Source organism: Scyliorhinus torazame, chromosome 14 (genome assembly GCF_047496885.1).
Source record: "Scyliorhinus torazame isolate Kashiwa2021f chromosome 14, sScyTor2.1, whole genome shotgun sequence".
NCBI classification, from domain to species: domain Eukaryota; kingdom Metazoa; phylum Chordata; class Chondrichthyes; order Carcharhiniformes; family Scyliorhinidae; genus Scyliorhinus; species Scyliorhinus torazame.
The window spans coordinates 134,811,737-134,830,856 of NC_092720.1; the positions used below are offsets into that span (position 1 = coordinate 134,811,737).

General features: G+C 49.8%; 1 protein-coding gene across 1 annotated transcript in view; it reads right to left on the minus strand.

Annotated features, from left to right (window-relative positions):
• The window catches only part of crocc2 (ciliary rootlet coiled-coil, rootletin family member 2), a 432,771-nt gene that overhangs the window by 91,148 nt on the left and 322,503 nt on the right, over positions 1-19,120 (minus strand). Inside the window, exon 32 of the mRNA XM_072474929.1 lies at positions 2,170-2,319. Within this exon, the coding sequence (XP_072331030.1) occupies positions 2,170-2,319 (150 nt within the window). The remainder of the gene's footprint in view (positions 1-2,169; positions 2,320-19,120) is intronic.

A 19,120-nucleotide genomic window follows, 5' to 3' on the forward strand; every position in this document is an offset into this window, starting at 1 on the left:
GAATTTGTGGGGATACCCAGAGATTGAATATTGCATTTTGGAATGATTACAAATGAGGACATGCAGGAATAAATACTGCAGAAAAATATTGGATGAATACCACAGAAACATAAGAGAGTGAGTACCACGGGAACACGGTGGGTCTATTTCAAGGCTTGTAAAACAGGAATACAACATTGATGTAACTCTGTAGTGATGGTGTATGTACGTACAAATGCAGACATCATCAGGAGTGGTCTATCTGATCTGCCATAGTCCATCCCAGAACCACATTCAGAGTGCGGGAGGAGTTGGCAGTAGGGTACAGTAAATGTCAGGTTTATAGCCATGTGTCCCCCTTCCCATTTGGCAGTACTCAACAAGGTAATCTCAGGTTGCTCCTGTCTGCCCAGCTAAGGAAAACCTCCCATCTTCATGGGGTAATGATGAGGATGAGGGTAAGGCACATGTGGTCATCTCGACAACCCAGCCCTCAGCTTCAGATCTCCGCCTCACAAGCTGTAGTGGGTTAAATGGGGGAAGGGCTCCCAATTCCTTTGCACTGCCAGATTTGATAGGTGATGGCATTCTCGCATCAAAAAGGTTATGCATTCGAAGTCTGTGGGACTTCCAGGGACCTGGGGAAACACATCAATGCAGTACTGAGGGAGTGAAATCATGGCGTAAATGATCGCTTAAGACATTCCTCGAGACTTTCTGTGAATCTTCTGTTTAAGTTACCAAAGACGATTGAGCCAAACGCTGTTGAAATTCTACCCTCCCACCTCCAAATGTAACTATTCAAAGAGGAGCAATAAACAACATTTATTTGTCAAGGAATACCACCAAATACATGTCACTTTTGGTTCTCTCAGCCAAATCATTGACATATATTGTGAATAGCTGGGGCCCTATCACTGATCCCTGCAGGACCCTACTAGTCACCACCTGCCACTCCGAAAAAAGGCCCATTTAACGTCATTCATCTTAGGAGCGGAGGAAGAAGGAAAGAGGAGCAATAGTGGTAGGGGATTCAATAGTTCGGGGAACAAATAGGCATTTCTGCTGCCACAGACGTGACGCCAGGATGTTGTGTTGCCTCCCTGAGGCTAGGACCAGGGGTGTCACTGAATGGCTGCAGCGCATCCTAAAGGGGGGAAGAGTGATGTCAGACATCATGATGCACATTGATACCAATGATTTGGATAGAATGAAGGATGAGGGTATGTATGAAGAATTCAGGGAGCTAGGCAACAGATTAAAAAGCAGGACCTCAAAAGTTGAAATCTCTGGATTACTTTCAGTGCCACGTGCCCGTGAGTACAGAAATAAGAGAATAGAGCAGATGACTGTGTGGCTCAAGAGTTGGTGCAGGAGGATGGGCTTACAATCCTGGATCACTGGGACCGTTTCTGGGGAAGGTGGGGCATGTAAATGCAGGACAGTCTGCATCTGAATCAGAATGGGACCAACATCCTTATACGTGGGTTTGCTAGTGCTGCGTGAGGAGTTTAAACAAGTTCAGCAGGGGAAAGGGGACATAGTCACTCCCTTCACATTCCCAAAAAGTTTTGCGTCAACCGTAAACTTGAACATGTCACTTTTGGTTCCCTCAGCCAAATCATTGACATATATTGTGAATAGCTGGGGCCCTGTCACTGACCCCTGCAGGACCCTACTAGTCATCACCTCCCACTCCGAAAAAAGGCCCATTTATTCCTACTCTCTGTTTCCTGTCTGCAAATCAATTCTCAATCCATGCCAATGTATTTCTCCCTATTTCATGTGCATTAACTTTTCATACTAACCTCTTCTGTGGGACTTCATCGAAAGCTTTCTGAAAATCCAAATACATCACATCCACTGGTTCACCCGTATCTATTTTGCTAGTTATATCATCAAAAAGCTCTAGTAGATTTGTCAAAAATGATTGGTCTCTCGGCCAAACCTTCTAGCAAGTTACCCAAACAATGCAAGAAACTAGACATGCCCTTGCAATCAGACCCAGTTTCAGTGAGCATCTTCAGGGAAGGAGTTCAATAGAACTGGAATAAATCCAGAGATGGTTCTGGAAAGTGATTATGTTGTTGCTGTTTGATTTATCAACATAGGCCTGTCCTCCCAGCTGAACTTTGAAATCCCCAAACCCAAACTGCAGCATGGTAATGCCTCCCAGTTTCTGGTGCCTACCTCCTGCAGTTGCCGGTTCTGACCTTCCAACTCCAAGCGCCTCAGCTCCAGATCTGCCTGTGCATTCTGCATCAATTGCGCACGTTCCACCAAAGCATGGTTCTTCTTCTTCGTGTCCGAGAACCCCTGGCGGATGGTGTCCAGCCGCTCCTGTGGCAAAAAGAAAACACCAACAAATAAGCTATGCTGTCAGAAGACAGGTGAAGTACATGCACTGGAAATGACAAGGTTATCATAATACATGCAGAGGCCATTCAACACAGCTAGTCTAACGCTGGTGTTAATGCTCTCATCTTACTTCAAATCCCATCAGGATACCTTCCCTTCTCCTTTTGTGTCAATCTAGTTTCCCATTAAATGCTATTCATCTCAGCCATTCTTTGAGGTGGAAGGTCTGCATTTTAACCATTCCCTGGATCAAAGGTTTCTCCTGAATTCTCCATTTGGCCTTTAATGGCCTTCACATCCCTGTCAGCATCAACGGGGCCGAGGTGGAGATGGTTAGCAGTTTCAAATTCCTAGGGGTGCACATCTCCAAAAATCTGTCCTGGTCCACCCACGTCAACGCTACCACCATGAAAGCACAACAGCACCTATACTTCCTCAGGAAACTAAGGAAATTTGGCATGTCCACATTAACCCTTACCAACTTTTACAGATGCACCATAGAAAGCATCCTATCGGGCTGCATCACAGCCTGGTATGGCAACTGCTCGGCCCAGGACCGCAAGAAACTTCAGAGAGTCGTGAACACCGCCCAGTCCATCACACGAACCTGCCTCCCATCCATTGACTCCATCTACACCTCCCGCTGCCTGGGGAAAGCGGGCAGCATAATCAAAGATCCCTCCCACCCGGCTTACTCACTCTTCCAACTTCTTCCATCGGGCAGGAGATACAGAAGTCTGAGAACATGCACGAACAGACTCAAAAACAGCTTCTTCCCCACTGTCACCAGACTCCTAAATGACCCTCTTATGGTCTGACCTCGTTAACACTACACCTTGTATGCTTCATCCGTGCCAGTGCTTATGTAGTTACATTGTCTACCTTGTGTTGCCCTATTATGTATTTTCTTTTATTCCCTTTTCTTTTCATGTACTTAATGATCTGTTGAGCTGCTTGCAGAAAAATACTTTTCACTGTACCTCGGTACACGTGACAATAAACACATCCAATCCAATCCAATCCATCTAATATTTATACTCCTAGAACTGCCCCACGGTGGAAAACATTTTCTTTAGGTCTATCCAATCTAACTCATTCGTAATTTTAAAGGCCTCCCACTCAGCCTTCTTCCCCTTCCAGAAAAGGGCTCCAGTCTGTTCAATCCTTCAGAATGAAGCAGTGGCAGGTAAATACCAGCTGCCTTGCCCATTACTGAGTCAGGTTCGGAGGGGGACATATTTATGGTTTCTCTTGAGGGAACCTGAGCAGAAAATTCCAGTGCAGCTAATCTGATCTTATCAGCCATGACGGTGGCCCCGGCTCATTCCCACTGTCAGTGCGGCACTAAAATCTGCTGCTTTGTCACTGGGCGAGAGAGAGAAAATCAAATACATGCCTCCCACCCCGGAATAAAAAATGCTGCCACTTCAGAAGAAAGCGGATTAGGCTGATTATTTCCTGATTCGGAGGGTTGAGGAGTGGGGGCAGGCTTTGGCTTTAAGCTCCATTATCTCTTCCTGATTACAGCCACAGAATGAAGTGTAAAAGGACTGTAAATATATGAAGGTAGCTACACCATAAAAAGAGGGCTGGATTCTTCATCGGTGGGATTCTCCGTTTCACCAGCAGCGCATTAACGCCGTGGATTTCCTGACGGCGTGGGGGTGTCCACAGTGGGAAACCTAATTGACCGGCTGCTGGGACGGATAATCCCGCTGCCGGTGGGGGCGCGCTGCACCAGAAAACGGGTGCGGTGGGAAAAAGAATTCCGCCTAGAGTCTTTCAAACAAAACCAAATTCAAATACTCCGCATTCGGAATTTCTTACACTCCGTCAACATTAATTATTTTATAACAAAGGGGTTTTTGGGTTGAGGAAATTCCTACCTTGCTCCATTCTGTCTGAGTCACCTGGGTTTTAAACATTCTCGTACAATCATAGAATTTACAGTGCCGAAGGAGGCCATTCGGCCCATCGAGTCTGCACCGATCCTTGGAAAGGGCAACCTACTTAAGCCCACACCTCCACCTCATCCCTGTAACCCAGCAACATCACCTAACCTTTTGGACACTAAGGGCAATTTAGCATGGCCAATCCACTGAACCTGCACATTTTTGGACTGTGGGAGGAAACCAGAGCACCCGGAGGAAACCCACGCAGACACGGGGAGAATGTGCAAACTCCACACAGACAGTGACTCGAGGTCAGAATTGATCCTGGGACTCTGGAGCTGTGAGGCAGCAGTGCTAACCACTGTGCCGTCCCATTTTGCTGGATCTATGGTAAAAAAAAGTACCAGGAAGGCAATGGATTTTTGATCCCAACATTTCCCCTATGTGCCACGGTTAGGTCTAGGTTGAAACTATTGATAATTGGCAGCTAAGGGGTTCAAACCCATCCCTGACCTTGTGGTTTTAAAACTACTTTGTTATCTTTCTCTCTTTTCCCTTAATTAGAGGCATCAAAATGGTAGAGTCAATACCGGTGGCTCGAACCAGAAACTAGGAGCAGTTAATCTCAAATAACTAGCTTGATAGTAAGCTTCAATCGAATCTGTCAGCAGAATTTCAGCTTTTTTTCATCGAATGAACAATTGAAGGAGCTACATATTGCTCGATTATGTCTTTCATGTAAAATAAACTAGTGAGTTAGGTTGCATTTGTGCCTTGTCTTATATTATATTGCTTTCCAGTCTGCCTTCTGTGAAGGCACACAAAGTCTTTTTTTAATAAATGTTGTTAGTAAGGATTTTTAAGCTACACAAGAAAAAGGCAATTCTGAACATAACACCAGAAAAGAAACATTATATACATTGGTTGTCTTTTGCTGTTTACATCGGTTGCAGCTTCTTGTTTGCGTTCTCCAGTGGGTGCTTATTCCCAGCCGGGTCCCCAGGTTTTCCCCCCCACCTTTCTTCTCGACCCCCCTCCCCTTCCAATCGTCTGCCGTGCCCTCCTTCCTCTCAATTCCTATATCGTGTTCCTGTATGATTGGCAGGGTGTATTTTGTTATTTGCTGATCTTGGTTAGGCTCTATGTTTCATTGTTCCCTCCCCACCCTCCCCCTACCCCTTTCATTGGCATTCATTATTGTGGTGTGACTTTCAGCTCCCTCTGGTATACTGGCTGTTGGCTGCCAACAGGTCTTGGAACAACTGAGTGAATGGCTCCCACGTTTTGTGGAAGCCTTGTTCCAACCCCCGGATGGCGATTTTGATTTTCTCCACTTGGAGAAATTCCGATATGTCGGACAGCCATTCTGCAGCTTTGGTTGGTGCTGCTGATTGCCAGTTGTGATGAATGGTTACTTGTGTTACTGTACCCTTATCATCATGTAAGGTGATGTCCCCTTAAGACCGAGCTTGGAACCCTGGGGGACTCCGCCTCCGGCTCCGCCCACCAGGGAGTCGTATATAAGGGGCCGCTCTGTCGGTGGCACCCAGTAAGCACCCGTCTCAGCACCAGGCTAGTTCTCAGCTTATTAAAGCCTTCTTTACCGTTCTACTCTCTTGCGTCGTTATTGAGGGTACTACAATTTAATAAGCTGAACTATGGACGCAGGTCTCAAGCCAGAGAAGCTCAACCTGGAAGCACGGACACCAGAGGCAAAAGACATTTTTAAGTACTGGCTCCGCTGCTTCGTGGCCTCCCTGACTCCTCGGAGACTCCCGTCCTAGGGCCACGCAAGCTGCGCCTACTCCACGCCCGGGTGAGTCACAGAATCTACGTTACGATCGAGAAGGCGACTACTTACGATGAGACGGTCGAGATCCTGCGCAAGCGGTTCGTCAAACCCATAAACGAGGTATATGCCCGGCATCTGCTCTCTACCTGCCGGCAGCGCTCAGGGGAAACACTAGACGAATTCGTGGAAAAGATCACCGCGCTCGCCAGGAACTGCAATCATCAGGATGTGACTGGGGAAGTCCATATGAACCTGCCCATCCGAGACGCTTTCGTGTCCGGCATCCGTTCGACCTATATCCTGCAGCGACTCCTCAAAAATCGAGCAAAAGACCTCCAGGACACGATAACGCTCGCCACCTCGCTGGAAGTGGCCCGCCACAATCTAGGCACATACCACGCGGACCCTGCGAGCCCCCCTTGGACTTCCCCAGGCTCGGCCACGCTACGGGCCTGCGCCGCGCGGTGATCCACCCAGACTGGGGGCACACCATGCTATTTTCGTGGGCAGGGCCAGCACCCACGTCCACGCTGCCCAGCCCGCTCCGCCATCTGCAGCGACTGCGGGAAGAAGGGGCATTTTGCGAGGGTCTGCTTGGCCAGGCCCAAGGCCCAGAAACAAAAAGATCATCAAGCCCGAAAATCAGGCTCATAGGCCCGCAGGCCTCGCAACGCGGCTGCGCATCGACCGGACATGCCCCCTTCTGATGCATCAACTGCCTTGTGCGAATCATGGGGGCGGCCATCTTGGCGGCGGCCATCTTCTTGACCCGACACGTGCGACCGACGACGGCGGCCATTTTGTGAATCCGACTCGGCTGAGCACTCGGACTACCTGCAACTGGGAGCGATCACTCTCGACCAAATGGCCAATGCACCTGCAGAATTCCATGATGCAGGTCCAGGTCAACGGGCGCGACACTCCCTGCTTCTTTGACTCCGGGAGCACGGAGAGCTTTATCCACCCAGAAACGGTAAGGCGCTGCTCCTTGCGCACCCATCCCGCGTCCCAAACCATAGCCCTCGCCTCCGGGTCCCACTCGGTCCAAATCAAGGGGTATTGTAATGCGGACCTCTTGATCCAGGGCGCCGAATACGCTTGTTTCAAACTTTATATTCTCCCTCACCTCTGCAATGTCCCCCTGCTGCTCGGCTGGATTTCCAATGCAGCCACCGAAGCCTGACACTGAAATTCGGCGGACCCTTGCCCCCCCTCATGGTATGCAGCCTTGTGACACTGAAAGTGTCAGGCAGTGGGTCAGGGGGTCTCTATTCACGAACCTCACTCCCGACTGTAAGCCCGTCGCCACCAGGAGCCAGCGGTACAGTGCCCAAGACATGGCTTTTATCAAGTCAGAGGTCCAGCAATTACTGGGAGAGGGGGTCATCGAGGCTAGCAACAACCCCTGGAGAGCTCAAGTGGTGGTACGGTCCGGGGAAAAGAAACGGATGGTCGTGGACTATAGCCAGACCATAAACCGCTTCACGCAGCTCGATGCGTACCCCCTTTCTCGCATAGCAGAAATTGTCAATCGGATCGCTTAATACCGGATATTTTCCACTGTCGATCTCAAATCTGCCTACCACCAGCTCCCTATCCGACCGAAAGACCGCCCCTATACTGCTTTCAAAGCAGCCGGCCGGCTCTTCCACTTCCTCAGGGTCCACTTCGGCATCACAAATGGGGTCTCCGTCTTCCAGAGGGCGATGGACCAAATGGTGGACCAGTACGGCTTGTGGGCTACATACCCGTACTTGGACAATGTCACCATCTGCGGCCATGATCAGCAGGACCATGACACGAACCTTGAAAAGTTCCTCCAGACCGCCCGAGACCTCAACCTGACATATAACAAGGAAAAATGCGTTTTCCACATAACCCGACTACGGCGTGGAAAACGGGGTCTTAGGTCTCGACCCCGACCGCATGCGCCCCCTTAAGGAACTTTCCCTCCCCGTAGCCTCAAGGCCCTCAAACGGTGCTTGGGGCTTTTCTCCTATTACGCCCAGTGGGTCCCCAAATATGCGGACAAAGCCCGCCCACTGATAAAGACCACCATATTTCCCCTGACAGCCGAGGCCCGGTCAACCTTCAGTCGTATCAAGGCCGACATCATCAAGACCGCTATGCACGCCGTGGACGAAACCATCCCTTTCCAGGTAGAGAGCGATGCATCAGACATCGCCCTGGCTGCTACCCTCAACCAGGCAGGCAGGCCAGTAGTTTTTTTCTCTCGGACCCTCACCGCCTCCGAGATTTGGCACTCTGCAGTCGAAAAGGAGGCATAAGCCATTGTGGAGGCCATTGTGCGGCACTGGAGACACTACCTAGCCGGTAGGAGGATCACCCTCATTACCGACCAACGGTATCATCCAGGGGAGCTCAACGAGCCCCCAGGTGCCCTGTCGCGCGGCACGTGCGCCAACGCGCAGGAGGATCGCCTGCGGGCCATCCACAATGACCTCTGTCACCCGGGGGTTACCCGGCTCGCCCACTTTATCAAGTCCCGCAACCCACCTTACTCCACCAAGGAGGTCAAGGCCATGACCAGGGCCTGCCAGATCTGCGCGGTGTGCCAGCCGCACTTCTACCGGCCAGACAAGGCTCGCCTCGTAAAGGCCTCGGGGCCCTTTGAGCGACTAAGTGTGGACTTTGATGTGTTGGCTACCAACACTTGTAATAGTACAACTCTATTTTATTGAACTAAGAGCTGTTAAACATACTTGCACTGTGGGTCGACACTATGTTAGATTGACTGAAGACCTATGCCTAACCTGACCAGCCTATACTGCTAGCACATGGTGGATGTTTGTGCTACTGACTGCGGGCTCTGTCTGACTCAGAGGCTGCATCCCGAATGAGCGGGAAAACTAGTGCCCTCTGTCTTTATAGTGACCGTGCCCTAACTGGTGATTTGCTGCTGTGTTGTGTGTGTTGATTGGTCTTGCAGTGTGTCAGTCAGTGTGTGTCACCTCAGGTTACCCAGGCGATGAACTCTGCTCCAAGCCCGAACTGCTCCAGTACCTCTATGATGTACTTCCATTCGACCCTGTTGAAGGTCTTTTCTGTGTCCAGAGAGATGATCACCTCAGGTGTTCCCACCCCGGATGGGGGCATGATCACGTTCAGCAGGCGCCTGATGTTCGACGTTAACTGTCTACTCTTGACAAAACCGTTTGCTCTTCTACTACCACCTCTGTACGCAGTCCTCCAGCGTTGACCAGGATCTTGGCCAATGTTTTCACATCCACGTTTAGCAGCGAAATGGATCTGTGTGACCCTCACTCTGTTGGGTCTTTGTCTTTCTTGGATATCAGCTGGATTGAGGCTTGTGGTAGCGTAGGCGGCAGGGTGCCCCTCGCCAGCGAGTCTGTGAACATAGGGCGGCACGTGGCACAGTGGTTAGCACTGCTGCCTCACAGTACCGAGGTCCCGGGTTCGATCCCAGCCCCGGGTACTGTCCGTGTGGAGTTTGCACATTCTCCCTGTGTCTGCGTGGGTCTCAGCTCCACAACCTTAAAAAGGTGTGCAGGGTAGGTGAATTGGCCATGCTAAAATACCCCTTAATTGGAAAAAAAATTGGATACTCTAAATTTATATTAAAAAAGAGTCTGTGAACATCTCCCACAGGTGCAAGACCAATGCTCCTGTGAATTTCTTTCTAGGAGTCGGCCAGGAATCGGTCTGCACCTGACCGCAGCCTGGTTTTCGTCTCCTCTCTGTGTTCTCTCAGTTCCCTTGAGAGAAATATCCTCCAACCACCCCCTGGTGAGGGGGGCTTCTTGGGCGGCCAGTCGATCCTTCTCGCTCTGGTGGGGCCCCGAGTTTCGACACCTCATGCGTCTGCCAGCTGAGCCATTTGCTTCTCCTGCCTTTTTCCGATTTTTGTTTCTACATGGCCTCTGGAGTAGCTGTTGTTCGCAGTCCCTTCTTTATTTAGTGGAGCAGAGGAAGTGAGGAACTCAAAAGTTGAAAAATAGTACACTGTGCTATGAAGATTTTGAATAGAAAAGCTCAGACTTTCTGGCACCTGAGAGATCGGAAGGATTTGGTTCAATTGGTTGGCTGGTGGCTACCGACTTGGCCAAGGATCGCAATCTGCCCGGCAACAGACAGTGATTGGACCCTGTCAGGTGCGGTGCTTTCAGATAACCTGAAGGAAAGATCCTGGAGGCTGAGAGGAGAAGTTGTGGTTGCTCTCTCTCTCTTTCTCCCACATGTTTCCTGCTTCCTGGTTCTGATATCCTGATGAATCTACAGTGAAACCATCACAGACTGAAAGCAAAGGCATCACCTGACTGCAGGCCTACACTGAAGAAATATCTAACTGGAAGATGTCCATCTGAAATAGAGACTTTTATCCTTTTACTTTTAGTATTCTTTTACACCCCTCTTTCTCCTCTGTGTTTGTCTGCCTTATGTGTGTGTTGAGGGTGCAACGTGTTAAAGGGTGGGTTAGAAATTAAATAATAGTTAATCAGTTGCATTTGCTGCCTATTTAATTATAGTTATTGTTATTAATAAACATTACTTGCGTTTACATTTAAACACCTGGTGATTGTCATTGTTGGGCAGTCAAAGACCAAACACTTTGTGTATTTTTAAAATTGAAAGTTAACTTTAATTGTGTTGCGACTCCGGGTGAACTATTTTGCGACTTGGCTGGAATTAACTGCAAACAAGCCCAGGGTGTCACAACATTAGATACAGGACAAGGTGTGCTGCAGATCATAGGGATCATGAGGTCTTCACTTCAGAGGGGCCACTAATGCTTAACCTGAAAGAATATCCACCACAAAACCTGAAGATATATAACAATCGCTAATGGTGAATTCTAGACTCATAATACACTATGCCAGGAGTCTCCTGTACCAAAGTTGGATCACAAGCACTGCATCAAAAACACCCTGTGCTGTTCTCCCTGTGCCTGCGTGGGTTTCCTTCGGGTGCTCCAATCTCCTCCCACAGTCCAAAGATGTGCAGGTTAGGTGGATTGGCCATGCTAAATTGCCTCTTAGCGTCCAAAAAGATAGGATGGGGTTAAGGGGATAGGGTGGAGGTGTGGGCCTAGATAGGGTGATCTTTTCATGGGCCTGTGCAGACTCGATGGGCCGAGTGGCCTCCTTCTGCACTGTAAAAAATTCTATGTGAAAGCGATCTCCCTGAATTGCCCTGAGCCAAGAGCTTCTACTACTGTGTCGTGATCTGCCTCGCTGATGAGACCTCCATCACCATGTCAAGACTTTCTTGCAAATTTCGCTAAATGCAACATATGGGTGGAAGAGTTGGTGACTGGTTTCCTGCGCAGAATTCAGCAATGGTTAGAGTTAAGATGACAGGACTTCCGGGTGCGGCGATGACCAGCTGAGTCGCACGTTTCGGCAGCTCCCTGTGAAACGGACTTTTGGGCTCTTGATAGGAGCCCCAACGGCAATTTTAACGGCTGAAAACACCGTGCGGTAAACCAGAAGGGTGTTCCCCCTGGACACGGATGGAAAAAGGAGAGGAAAGTGGCCGGATTGCAGCGGATCCTTTGGAACAACGGCAAGGAAGGCAAGCAGAAACCAAGATGGCGTCGGAAGGTGGCAGTTTCATATGGGGCCCTGAACAACAAGAGTTTTTGAAACGCTGCGTGGAGGAGATAAAAAAGGAAATGAAGAAAGAGTTGTTGGCCCCGATATTACAGGCGATTGAAGGGCTGAAAGAGGAACAAAAGACCCAGGAGCAGGAGCTTCGGGTCGTGAAGGCGAAAGCAGCAGAGAATGAAAACGACATACAGGGCCTGGTGGTGAAGTCGGAGATACAGGAGGCACACCAGAAACGATCTGTGGAGAGGTTGGAGGCACTGGAAAATAACGCAAGGAGGAACAACTTGAGGATTCTTGGCCTTCCTGAAGGTGTGGAGGGGGCGGACGTCGGGGCATATGTGAGCACGATGCTGCACTCGTTAATGGGAGTGGAGGCCCCGACGGGTCCGTTGGAGGTGGAGGGAGCATACCGAGTTATGGTGCGAGGACCGAGAGCAGGAGAAGCTCCCAGAGCCATAGTGGTGAGATTTCTCCGTTTTAAGGATAGAGAAATGGTCCTTAGATGGGCGAAGAAAACTCGGTGTAGTAAATGGGAGAACGCGGTGATCCGCGTCTATCAAGATTGGAGTGCGGAGGTGGCGAGAAGGAGGGCGAGCTTTAATCGGGCCAAAGCGGTACTTCACAAAAAAAAGATAAAGTTTGGAATGCTGCAACCGGCAAGACTGTGGGTCACATATCAAGGGAGGCACCACTACTTTGAGACGGCGGATGAAGCGTGGACTTTTATTGTAGAAGAAAAATTGGAATGATTGGACTACGAAAATGAACGTTTGGACAAAGTGGTGGGACGAGTGGGGGGGGGGGGGGCGAAGAGGGATTGTATGATTAATCCTGCGGTATGGTAACTTTTCTTTCTCCCACAGGTGGTGATGGGGGGAGGTGGGGAGGGAGAGGAGATGGGGCGTTGGCCATGGGAGGCGGGGCCGAGGGAGAGGCGCGGGCTTGGTTCCCGCGCTATGATAATTATGGCGGGAATAGAGAAGCAGGAAGGAGGGGGCGCCGCACGGGGCGAGCCGTGATCACGGGGGGAAGCCGAGGTCAGCCAGAGTTTGCTGACTTCTGGGAGCAACATGGGGGGAGTAATTACGCTAGCGGGGGGTCTAGCGGGGGGGGGGGGGGGAGGGGGGAATTACTGGGTTGCTGCTGCTGGGGAAAGGGGGGAGTGGGTGCGGGAAAGGATGGGCGGGGGGGCACCGTCTGGGAGAAATACAGCCGCGTGGGAACTGGGCGAGAAGCTGGAAAAAGATGATGGCTAACCGGCAAGGGGGGGGGGGGGGGGTGGGAAGCCCCCCAACTCGGCTGATCACGTGGAACGTGAGGGGGCTTAACGGGCCGATAAAAAGGGCACGAGTACTCGCACACCTTAAGAAACTTAAAGCAGATGTGGTCATGTTACAGGAAACGCACCTGAAACTGATAGATCAGGTTAGGTTGCGCAAAGGATGGGTAGGGCAGGTGTTCCATTCGGGGCTGGATGCGAAAAACAGGGGGGTGGCTATATTAGTGGGGAAGCGGGTAATGTTCGAGGCAAAGACTATAGTGGCGGATAACGGGGGCAGATACGTGATGGTGAGTGGCAAATTACAGGGAGAGATGGTGGTGTTGGTAAACGTGTATGCCCCGAATTGGGACGATGCCAATTTTATGAGGCGAATGCTAGGACGCATCCCAGACCTAGAGACCGGAAAGCTGATAATGGGGGGAGACTTTAACACGGTGTTGGAACCAAGGCTGGATAGGTCGAAGTCCAGGACTGGTAGGAGGCCGGCAGCAGCCAAGGTGCTTAAGGATTTTATGGAGCAGATGGGAGGGGTGGACCCGTGGAGATTCAGTAGACCTAGGAGTAAGGAGTTCTCGTTTTTCTCCTATGTCCATAAAGTCTATTCACGCATAGACTTTTTTGTGTTGGGTAGGGCATTGATCCCGAGGGTGAGGGGAACGGAATATACGGCTATAGCCATTTCGGATCATGCCCCACACTGGGTAGACTTGGAGATAGGGGAGGAAACAAGAGGGCGTCCACCCTGGAGAATGGATATGGGACTAATGGCGGATGAGGGGGTGTGCTTAAGGGTGAGGGGATGCATTGAAAAGTACTTGGAACTCAATGACAATGGGGAGGTTCAGGTGGGAGTGGTCTGGGAGGCGTTGAAGGCGGTGGTTAGGGGGGAGCTGATATCAATAAGGACACATAAAGGGAAGCAGGAGAGTAAGGAACGGGAGCGGTTGTTGCAAGAACTTTTGAGGGTGGACAGACAGTATGCGGAAGCACCGGAGGAGGGACTGTATAGGGAAAGGCAAAGGCTGCATGTGGAATTTGACTTGCTGACCACAGGCACTGCAGAGGCACAATGGAGGAAGGCGCAGGGTGTACAGTATGAATATGGAGAGAAGGCGAGCAGATTGCTGGCACACCAATTGAGGAAAAGGGGAACAGCGAGGGAAATAGGGGGGGTGAGAGACGAAGGTGGAGAGACGGAGCGGGGAGCGGAGAGAGTGAATGAAGTGTTTAAGACATTTTATAAAAAATTGTATGAAGCTCAACCCCCGGATGGGAGGGAGAGAATGATGGAGTTTTTGGATCGGCTGGAAATTCCCAAGGTGGAAGAGCAGGAAAGGATGGGATTGGGAGCACAGATCACGGTAGAAGAAGTGGTGAAAGGAATTAGGAACATGCAGACGGGAAAGGCCCCGGGACCGGACGGATTCCCAGTTGAATTTTACAGAAAATATTTGGACTTGCTCGCCCCGCTACTGACGAGGACCTTCAACGAGGCAAAGGAAAGGGGACAACTGCCCCCGACTATGTCAGAAGCAACGATATCGCTTCTTTTAAAGAAGGAAAAGGATCCGCTACAATGCGGGTCCTACAGACCAATCTCCCTCCTCAATGTAGATGCCAAGGTCTTGGCCAAGGTAATGGCAATGAGAATAGAGGAATGTGTCCCGGGGGTGGTTCATGAGGACCAAACTGGGTTTGTGAAGGGGAGACAACTGAACACGAACATACGGAGGTTGTTAGGGGTAATGATGATGGCCCCACCAGAGGGTGAAACGGAGATAGTAGTGGCGATGGATGCCGAGAAAGCATTTGATAGAGTGGAGTGGGATTATCTGTGGGAGGTGTTGAGGAGATTTGGGTTCGGAGAGGGGTATGTTAGATGGGTGCAGCTGTTGTATAGGGTCCCAGGGGCGAGTGTGGTCACGAATGGACGGGGATCGGCATATTTTCGGCTCCATAGAGGGACAAGGCAGGGATGTCCTCTGTCCCCATTACTGTTTGCACTGGCGATTGAGCCCCTGGCGATAGCGCTGAGAGGTTCCAAGGGATGGAGGGGAATACTTAGGGGAGGAGAAGAACACCGGGTATCTTTATATGCGGATGATCTGCTACTATATGTGGCGGATCCAGCGGAGGGGATGCCAGAAATAATGCGGATACTTGGGGAGTTTGGGGATTTTTCAGGGTATAAATTGAACATGGGAAAGAGTGAGCTGTTTGTGGTGCATCCAGGGGAGCAGAGTAGAGAAATAGAAGACCTACCGTTGAGGAAGGTAACAAGAGACTTTCGTTACCTGGGGATCCAGATAGCTAAGAATTGGGGCACATTGCACAGGCTAAATTTGACGCGGTTGGTGGAACAGATGGAGGAAGATTTCAAGAGATGGGACATGGTAGCATTGTCAATGGCAGGGAGGGTGCAGGCAGTTAAGATGGTGGTCCTCCCGAGATTCCTTTTTGTGTTTCAGTGTCTCCCGGTGGTGATCACGAAGGCTTTTTTCAAAAGGATAGAAAAGAGTATTATGGGTTTTGTTTGGGCCGGGAAGACTCCGAGAGTGAGGAAGGGATTCTTACAGCGTAGTAGGGATAGGGGGGGGCTGGCACTACCGAGCCTAAGTGAGTATTATTGGGCCGCTAATATTTCAATGGTGAGTAAGTGGATGTGAGAGGAGGAAGGAGCGGCGTGGAAGAGATTAGAGAGGGCGTCCTGTAGGGGGACCAGTCTGCAGGCTATGGTGACAGCCCCATTGCCGTTCTCACCAAGGAACTATACCACGAGTCCGGTGGTGGTAGCTACACTGAAGATTTGGGGACAGTGGAGACGACATAGGGGAAAGACCGGAGCACTGGGGGGGTCCCCGATAAGAAACAACCATAGGTTTGCCCCGGGGGGAATGGATGGGGGATATGGAATGTGGCAAAGAGCAGGTATAACGCAATTGAAAGATCTATTTGTGGATGGGAAGTTTGCGAGTCTGGGAGCGCTGACCGAGAAATATGGGTTGCCCCAAGGGAATGCATTCAGGTACATGCAATTGAGGGCTTTTGCGAGGCAACAGGTGAGGGAATTCCCGCAGCTCCCGACACAAGAGGTGCAGGACAGAGTCATCTCAAAGAAATGGGTGGGGGACGGTAAGGTGTCGGATATATATAGGGAAATGAGAGACGAAGGGGAGACTATGATGGACGAACTAAAAGGGAAATGGGAAGAAGAGCTAGGGGAGGAGATTGAGGAGGGGATGTGGGCAGATGCCCTAAACAGGGTAAACTCGTCGTCCTCGTGCGCCAGGCTAAGCCTGATTCAGTTTAAGGTATTACACAGGGCACATATGACTGGAACACGGCTCAGTAAATTTTTTGGGGTGGAGGATAGGTGTGCGAGGTGCTCGAGAAGCCCAGCGAATCATACCCATATGTTTTGGTCATGCCCGGCACTACAGGGGTTTTGGATGGGGGTGACAAAGGTGCTTTCGAAAGTAGTAGGAGTCCGGGTCGAACCAAGCTGGGGGTTGGCTATATTTGGGGTTGCACAAGAGCCGGGAGTGCAGGAGGCGAAAGAGGCCGATGTTTTGGCCTTTGCGTCCCTAGTAGCCCGGCGCAGAATATTGCTAATGTGGAAAGAAGCCAAGCCCCCGGGGGTGGAGACCTGGATAAATGATATGGCGGGGTTCATAAAGTTAGAGCGGATTAAGTTCGTCCTAAGGGGGTCGGCTCAAGGGTTTACTAGGCGGTGGCAACCGTTCGTCGAATATCTTGCGGAAAGATAGATAGGGGAGAACAAAGAAGGCAGCAGCAGCAGCCCAGGACTTGGGGGGTGGGGGGTGGGGGGGGGGGGGGTGGCCTGAGACAAGGCAGTTGCCAATTAGGGCTAGTTTTTATTTTTTGTTATTTAATATTTATTTATTTGTTGTTGTTTTCTTTTGTTCTTGTTTAAATAAAAAAGGTCATTATTATCTGTATTGTTATAATGTTGTGTAAAGGATGCACAATGTACTGTGTTGGTTGACCAAAAATTTTCAATAAAATATTATTTAAAAAAAAAAGAGTTAAGATGACAGACTATTTGACTGAGAGGTCTGCTTTCCAAACCAAGGCTCCCCCCAATCTTCCCACTCACGCCTCTGATGATGCTCTCTATTGAAGAAACACTCTGAGGATTAATATAGCGCTTGGTACTCTGGCCCTCTGCCAAGACAAACACATAAAAAGCTCTCTCCTTGTCTGAGCAGAGATAACAGCACCAGAGGAGTCATCCTCAGCTTTGCACAATGTCATAGACACCACACGGTCAGATTGCTCCTGACGCTTTTGTCTATTCCCACTTCAGGAGGCTTTCAGTATTGCTATTTCTACACTCACTCCTCAATCTCTCCCTATCCATTTTGGAATAATTTCCCCTTCAGGCATTAAAGCTGAGTCTCTTCAGCAGCCGTTTGGTTCATGTATACGTCGACCATGAACGTGTGCAGGATTCTCAATAATTATATCACTGCTTGACTGTATCTGATTGAAGCTCATATTTATCCCTGAGTTCACAAGTTAGGGCTAAAAATAAAGGTTAACTCTGTTGAGACTTTTTCAACTTTTGGTTCAAATGCAGAGCTACACTGAGGTGGAGAAGTGTAACAGCAGAAGACCATACATGTTGTACAATAGAGTATAATACAAAAAAATCAGAGAGACAAACTGAAGGATCAGAGAAAGATAACAGGCCAAGGGAGAGATAGGTATAGAATCAGACATGGAGGGAGAGACGGGTATAGAATCAGAGGTGGAGGGAGAAATGGGTATAGGATCAGAAGTGAAGTAAGAGATGGATATAGGATCAGAGGTGGAGGGAGAGACAGGTATAGAATCAGAGGTGGAGGGAGAGACGGGTATAGGATCAGAGGTGGAGGGAGAGACGGAAATAGGATCAGAGGTGGAGGGAGAGATTGGTATAGAATCAGAGTTGGAGGGAGAGATGGATATAGAATCAGAGTTGGAGGAAGAGATGGATATAGGATCAGAGGTGGAGGGAGAGACAGGTATAGAATCAGAGGTGGAGGGAGAGACGGGTATTGGATCAGAGGTGGAGGGAGAGACGGAAATAGGATCAGAGGTGGAAGGAGAGACTGGTATAGAATCAGAGTTGGAAGGAGAGATGGATATAGAATCAGAGTTGGAGGGAGCATTGGATATAGAATCAGAGGTGGAGGGAGAGATTGATATTGGATCAGAGGTGGAGGGAGAGACGGAAATAGGATCAGAGGTGGAGGGAGAGACGGGTATAGGATCAGAGGTGGGGGGAGAGACGGGTATAGAATCAGAGGTGGAGGGAGAGATGGGTATAGAATCAGAGCTGGAGGGAGATGGGTATAGAATCAGAGTTGGAGAGAGAGAATGGATATAGGATCAGAGGTGGAGCGAGAGACGGGTATAGGATCAGCGGTGGGGGGAGAGACGGGTATAGAATCAGAGGTGGAGGGAGAGATGGGTATAGAATCAGAGCTGGAGGGAGATGGGTATAGAATCAGAGTTGGAGAGAGAGAATGGATATAGGATCAGAGGTGGAGGGAGAGACTGGTATAGGATCAGAAGTGGAGGGAGAGACTGGTATAGGATCAGAGTTGGAGGGAGAGTTGGATATAGGATCAGAAGTGGAGGGAGAGACTGGTATAGGATCAGAAGTGGAGGGAGAGACTGGTATAGGATCAGAGTTGGAGGGAGAGTTGGATATAGGATCAGTGGTGGAGGGAGAGATGGGTATAAAATCAGAGGTGGAGGGAGAGACGGGTATAGAATCAGAGTTGGAGGGAGAGTTGGATATAGGATCAGAAGTGGAGGGAGAGACTGGTAATAGATCAGAGTTGGAGGGAGAGTTGGATATAGGATCAGAGTTGGAGGGAGAGTTGGATATTGGATCAGTGGTGGAGGGAGCAATGGATATAGGATCAGAGTTGGAGGGAGAGATGGGTATAGGATCAGAGGTGGAGGGGAAAACAAATTGGAGGATCAGAGATGGAGGGAGAGACAGATCGAAGGAATCTGAAATGGAGTGACAGACACAAGAAATATCAGAGAACATTGGCCCATGAGGCATAAATGAAAGGAATCTATTTGCTAAGCTTGTTTATTATAGAGAAGAATCTTAAGTCTAGATTTAAGGAGTTATCATCACAGGGACTGTACATTAGGTGAGCCCTCTGTACATTGCATTATCCACAAGCATGCAGCCTGGAATGCTCAC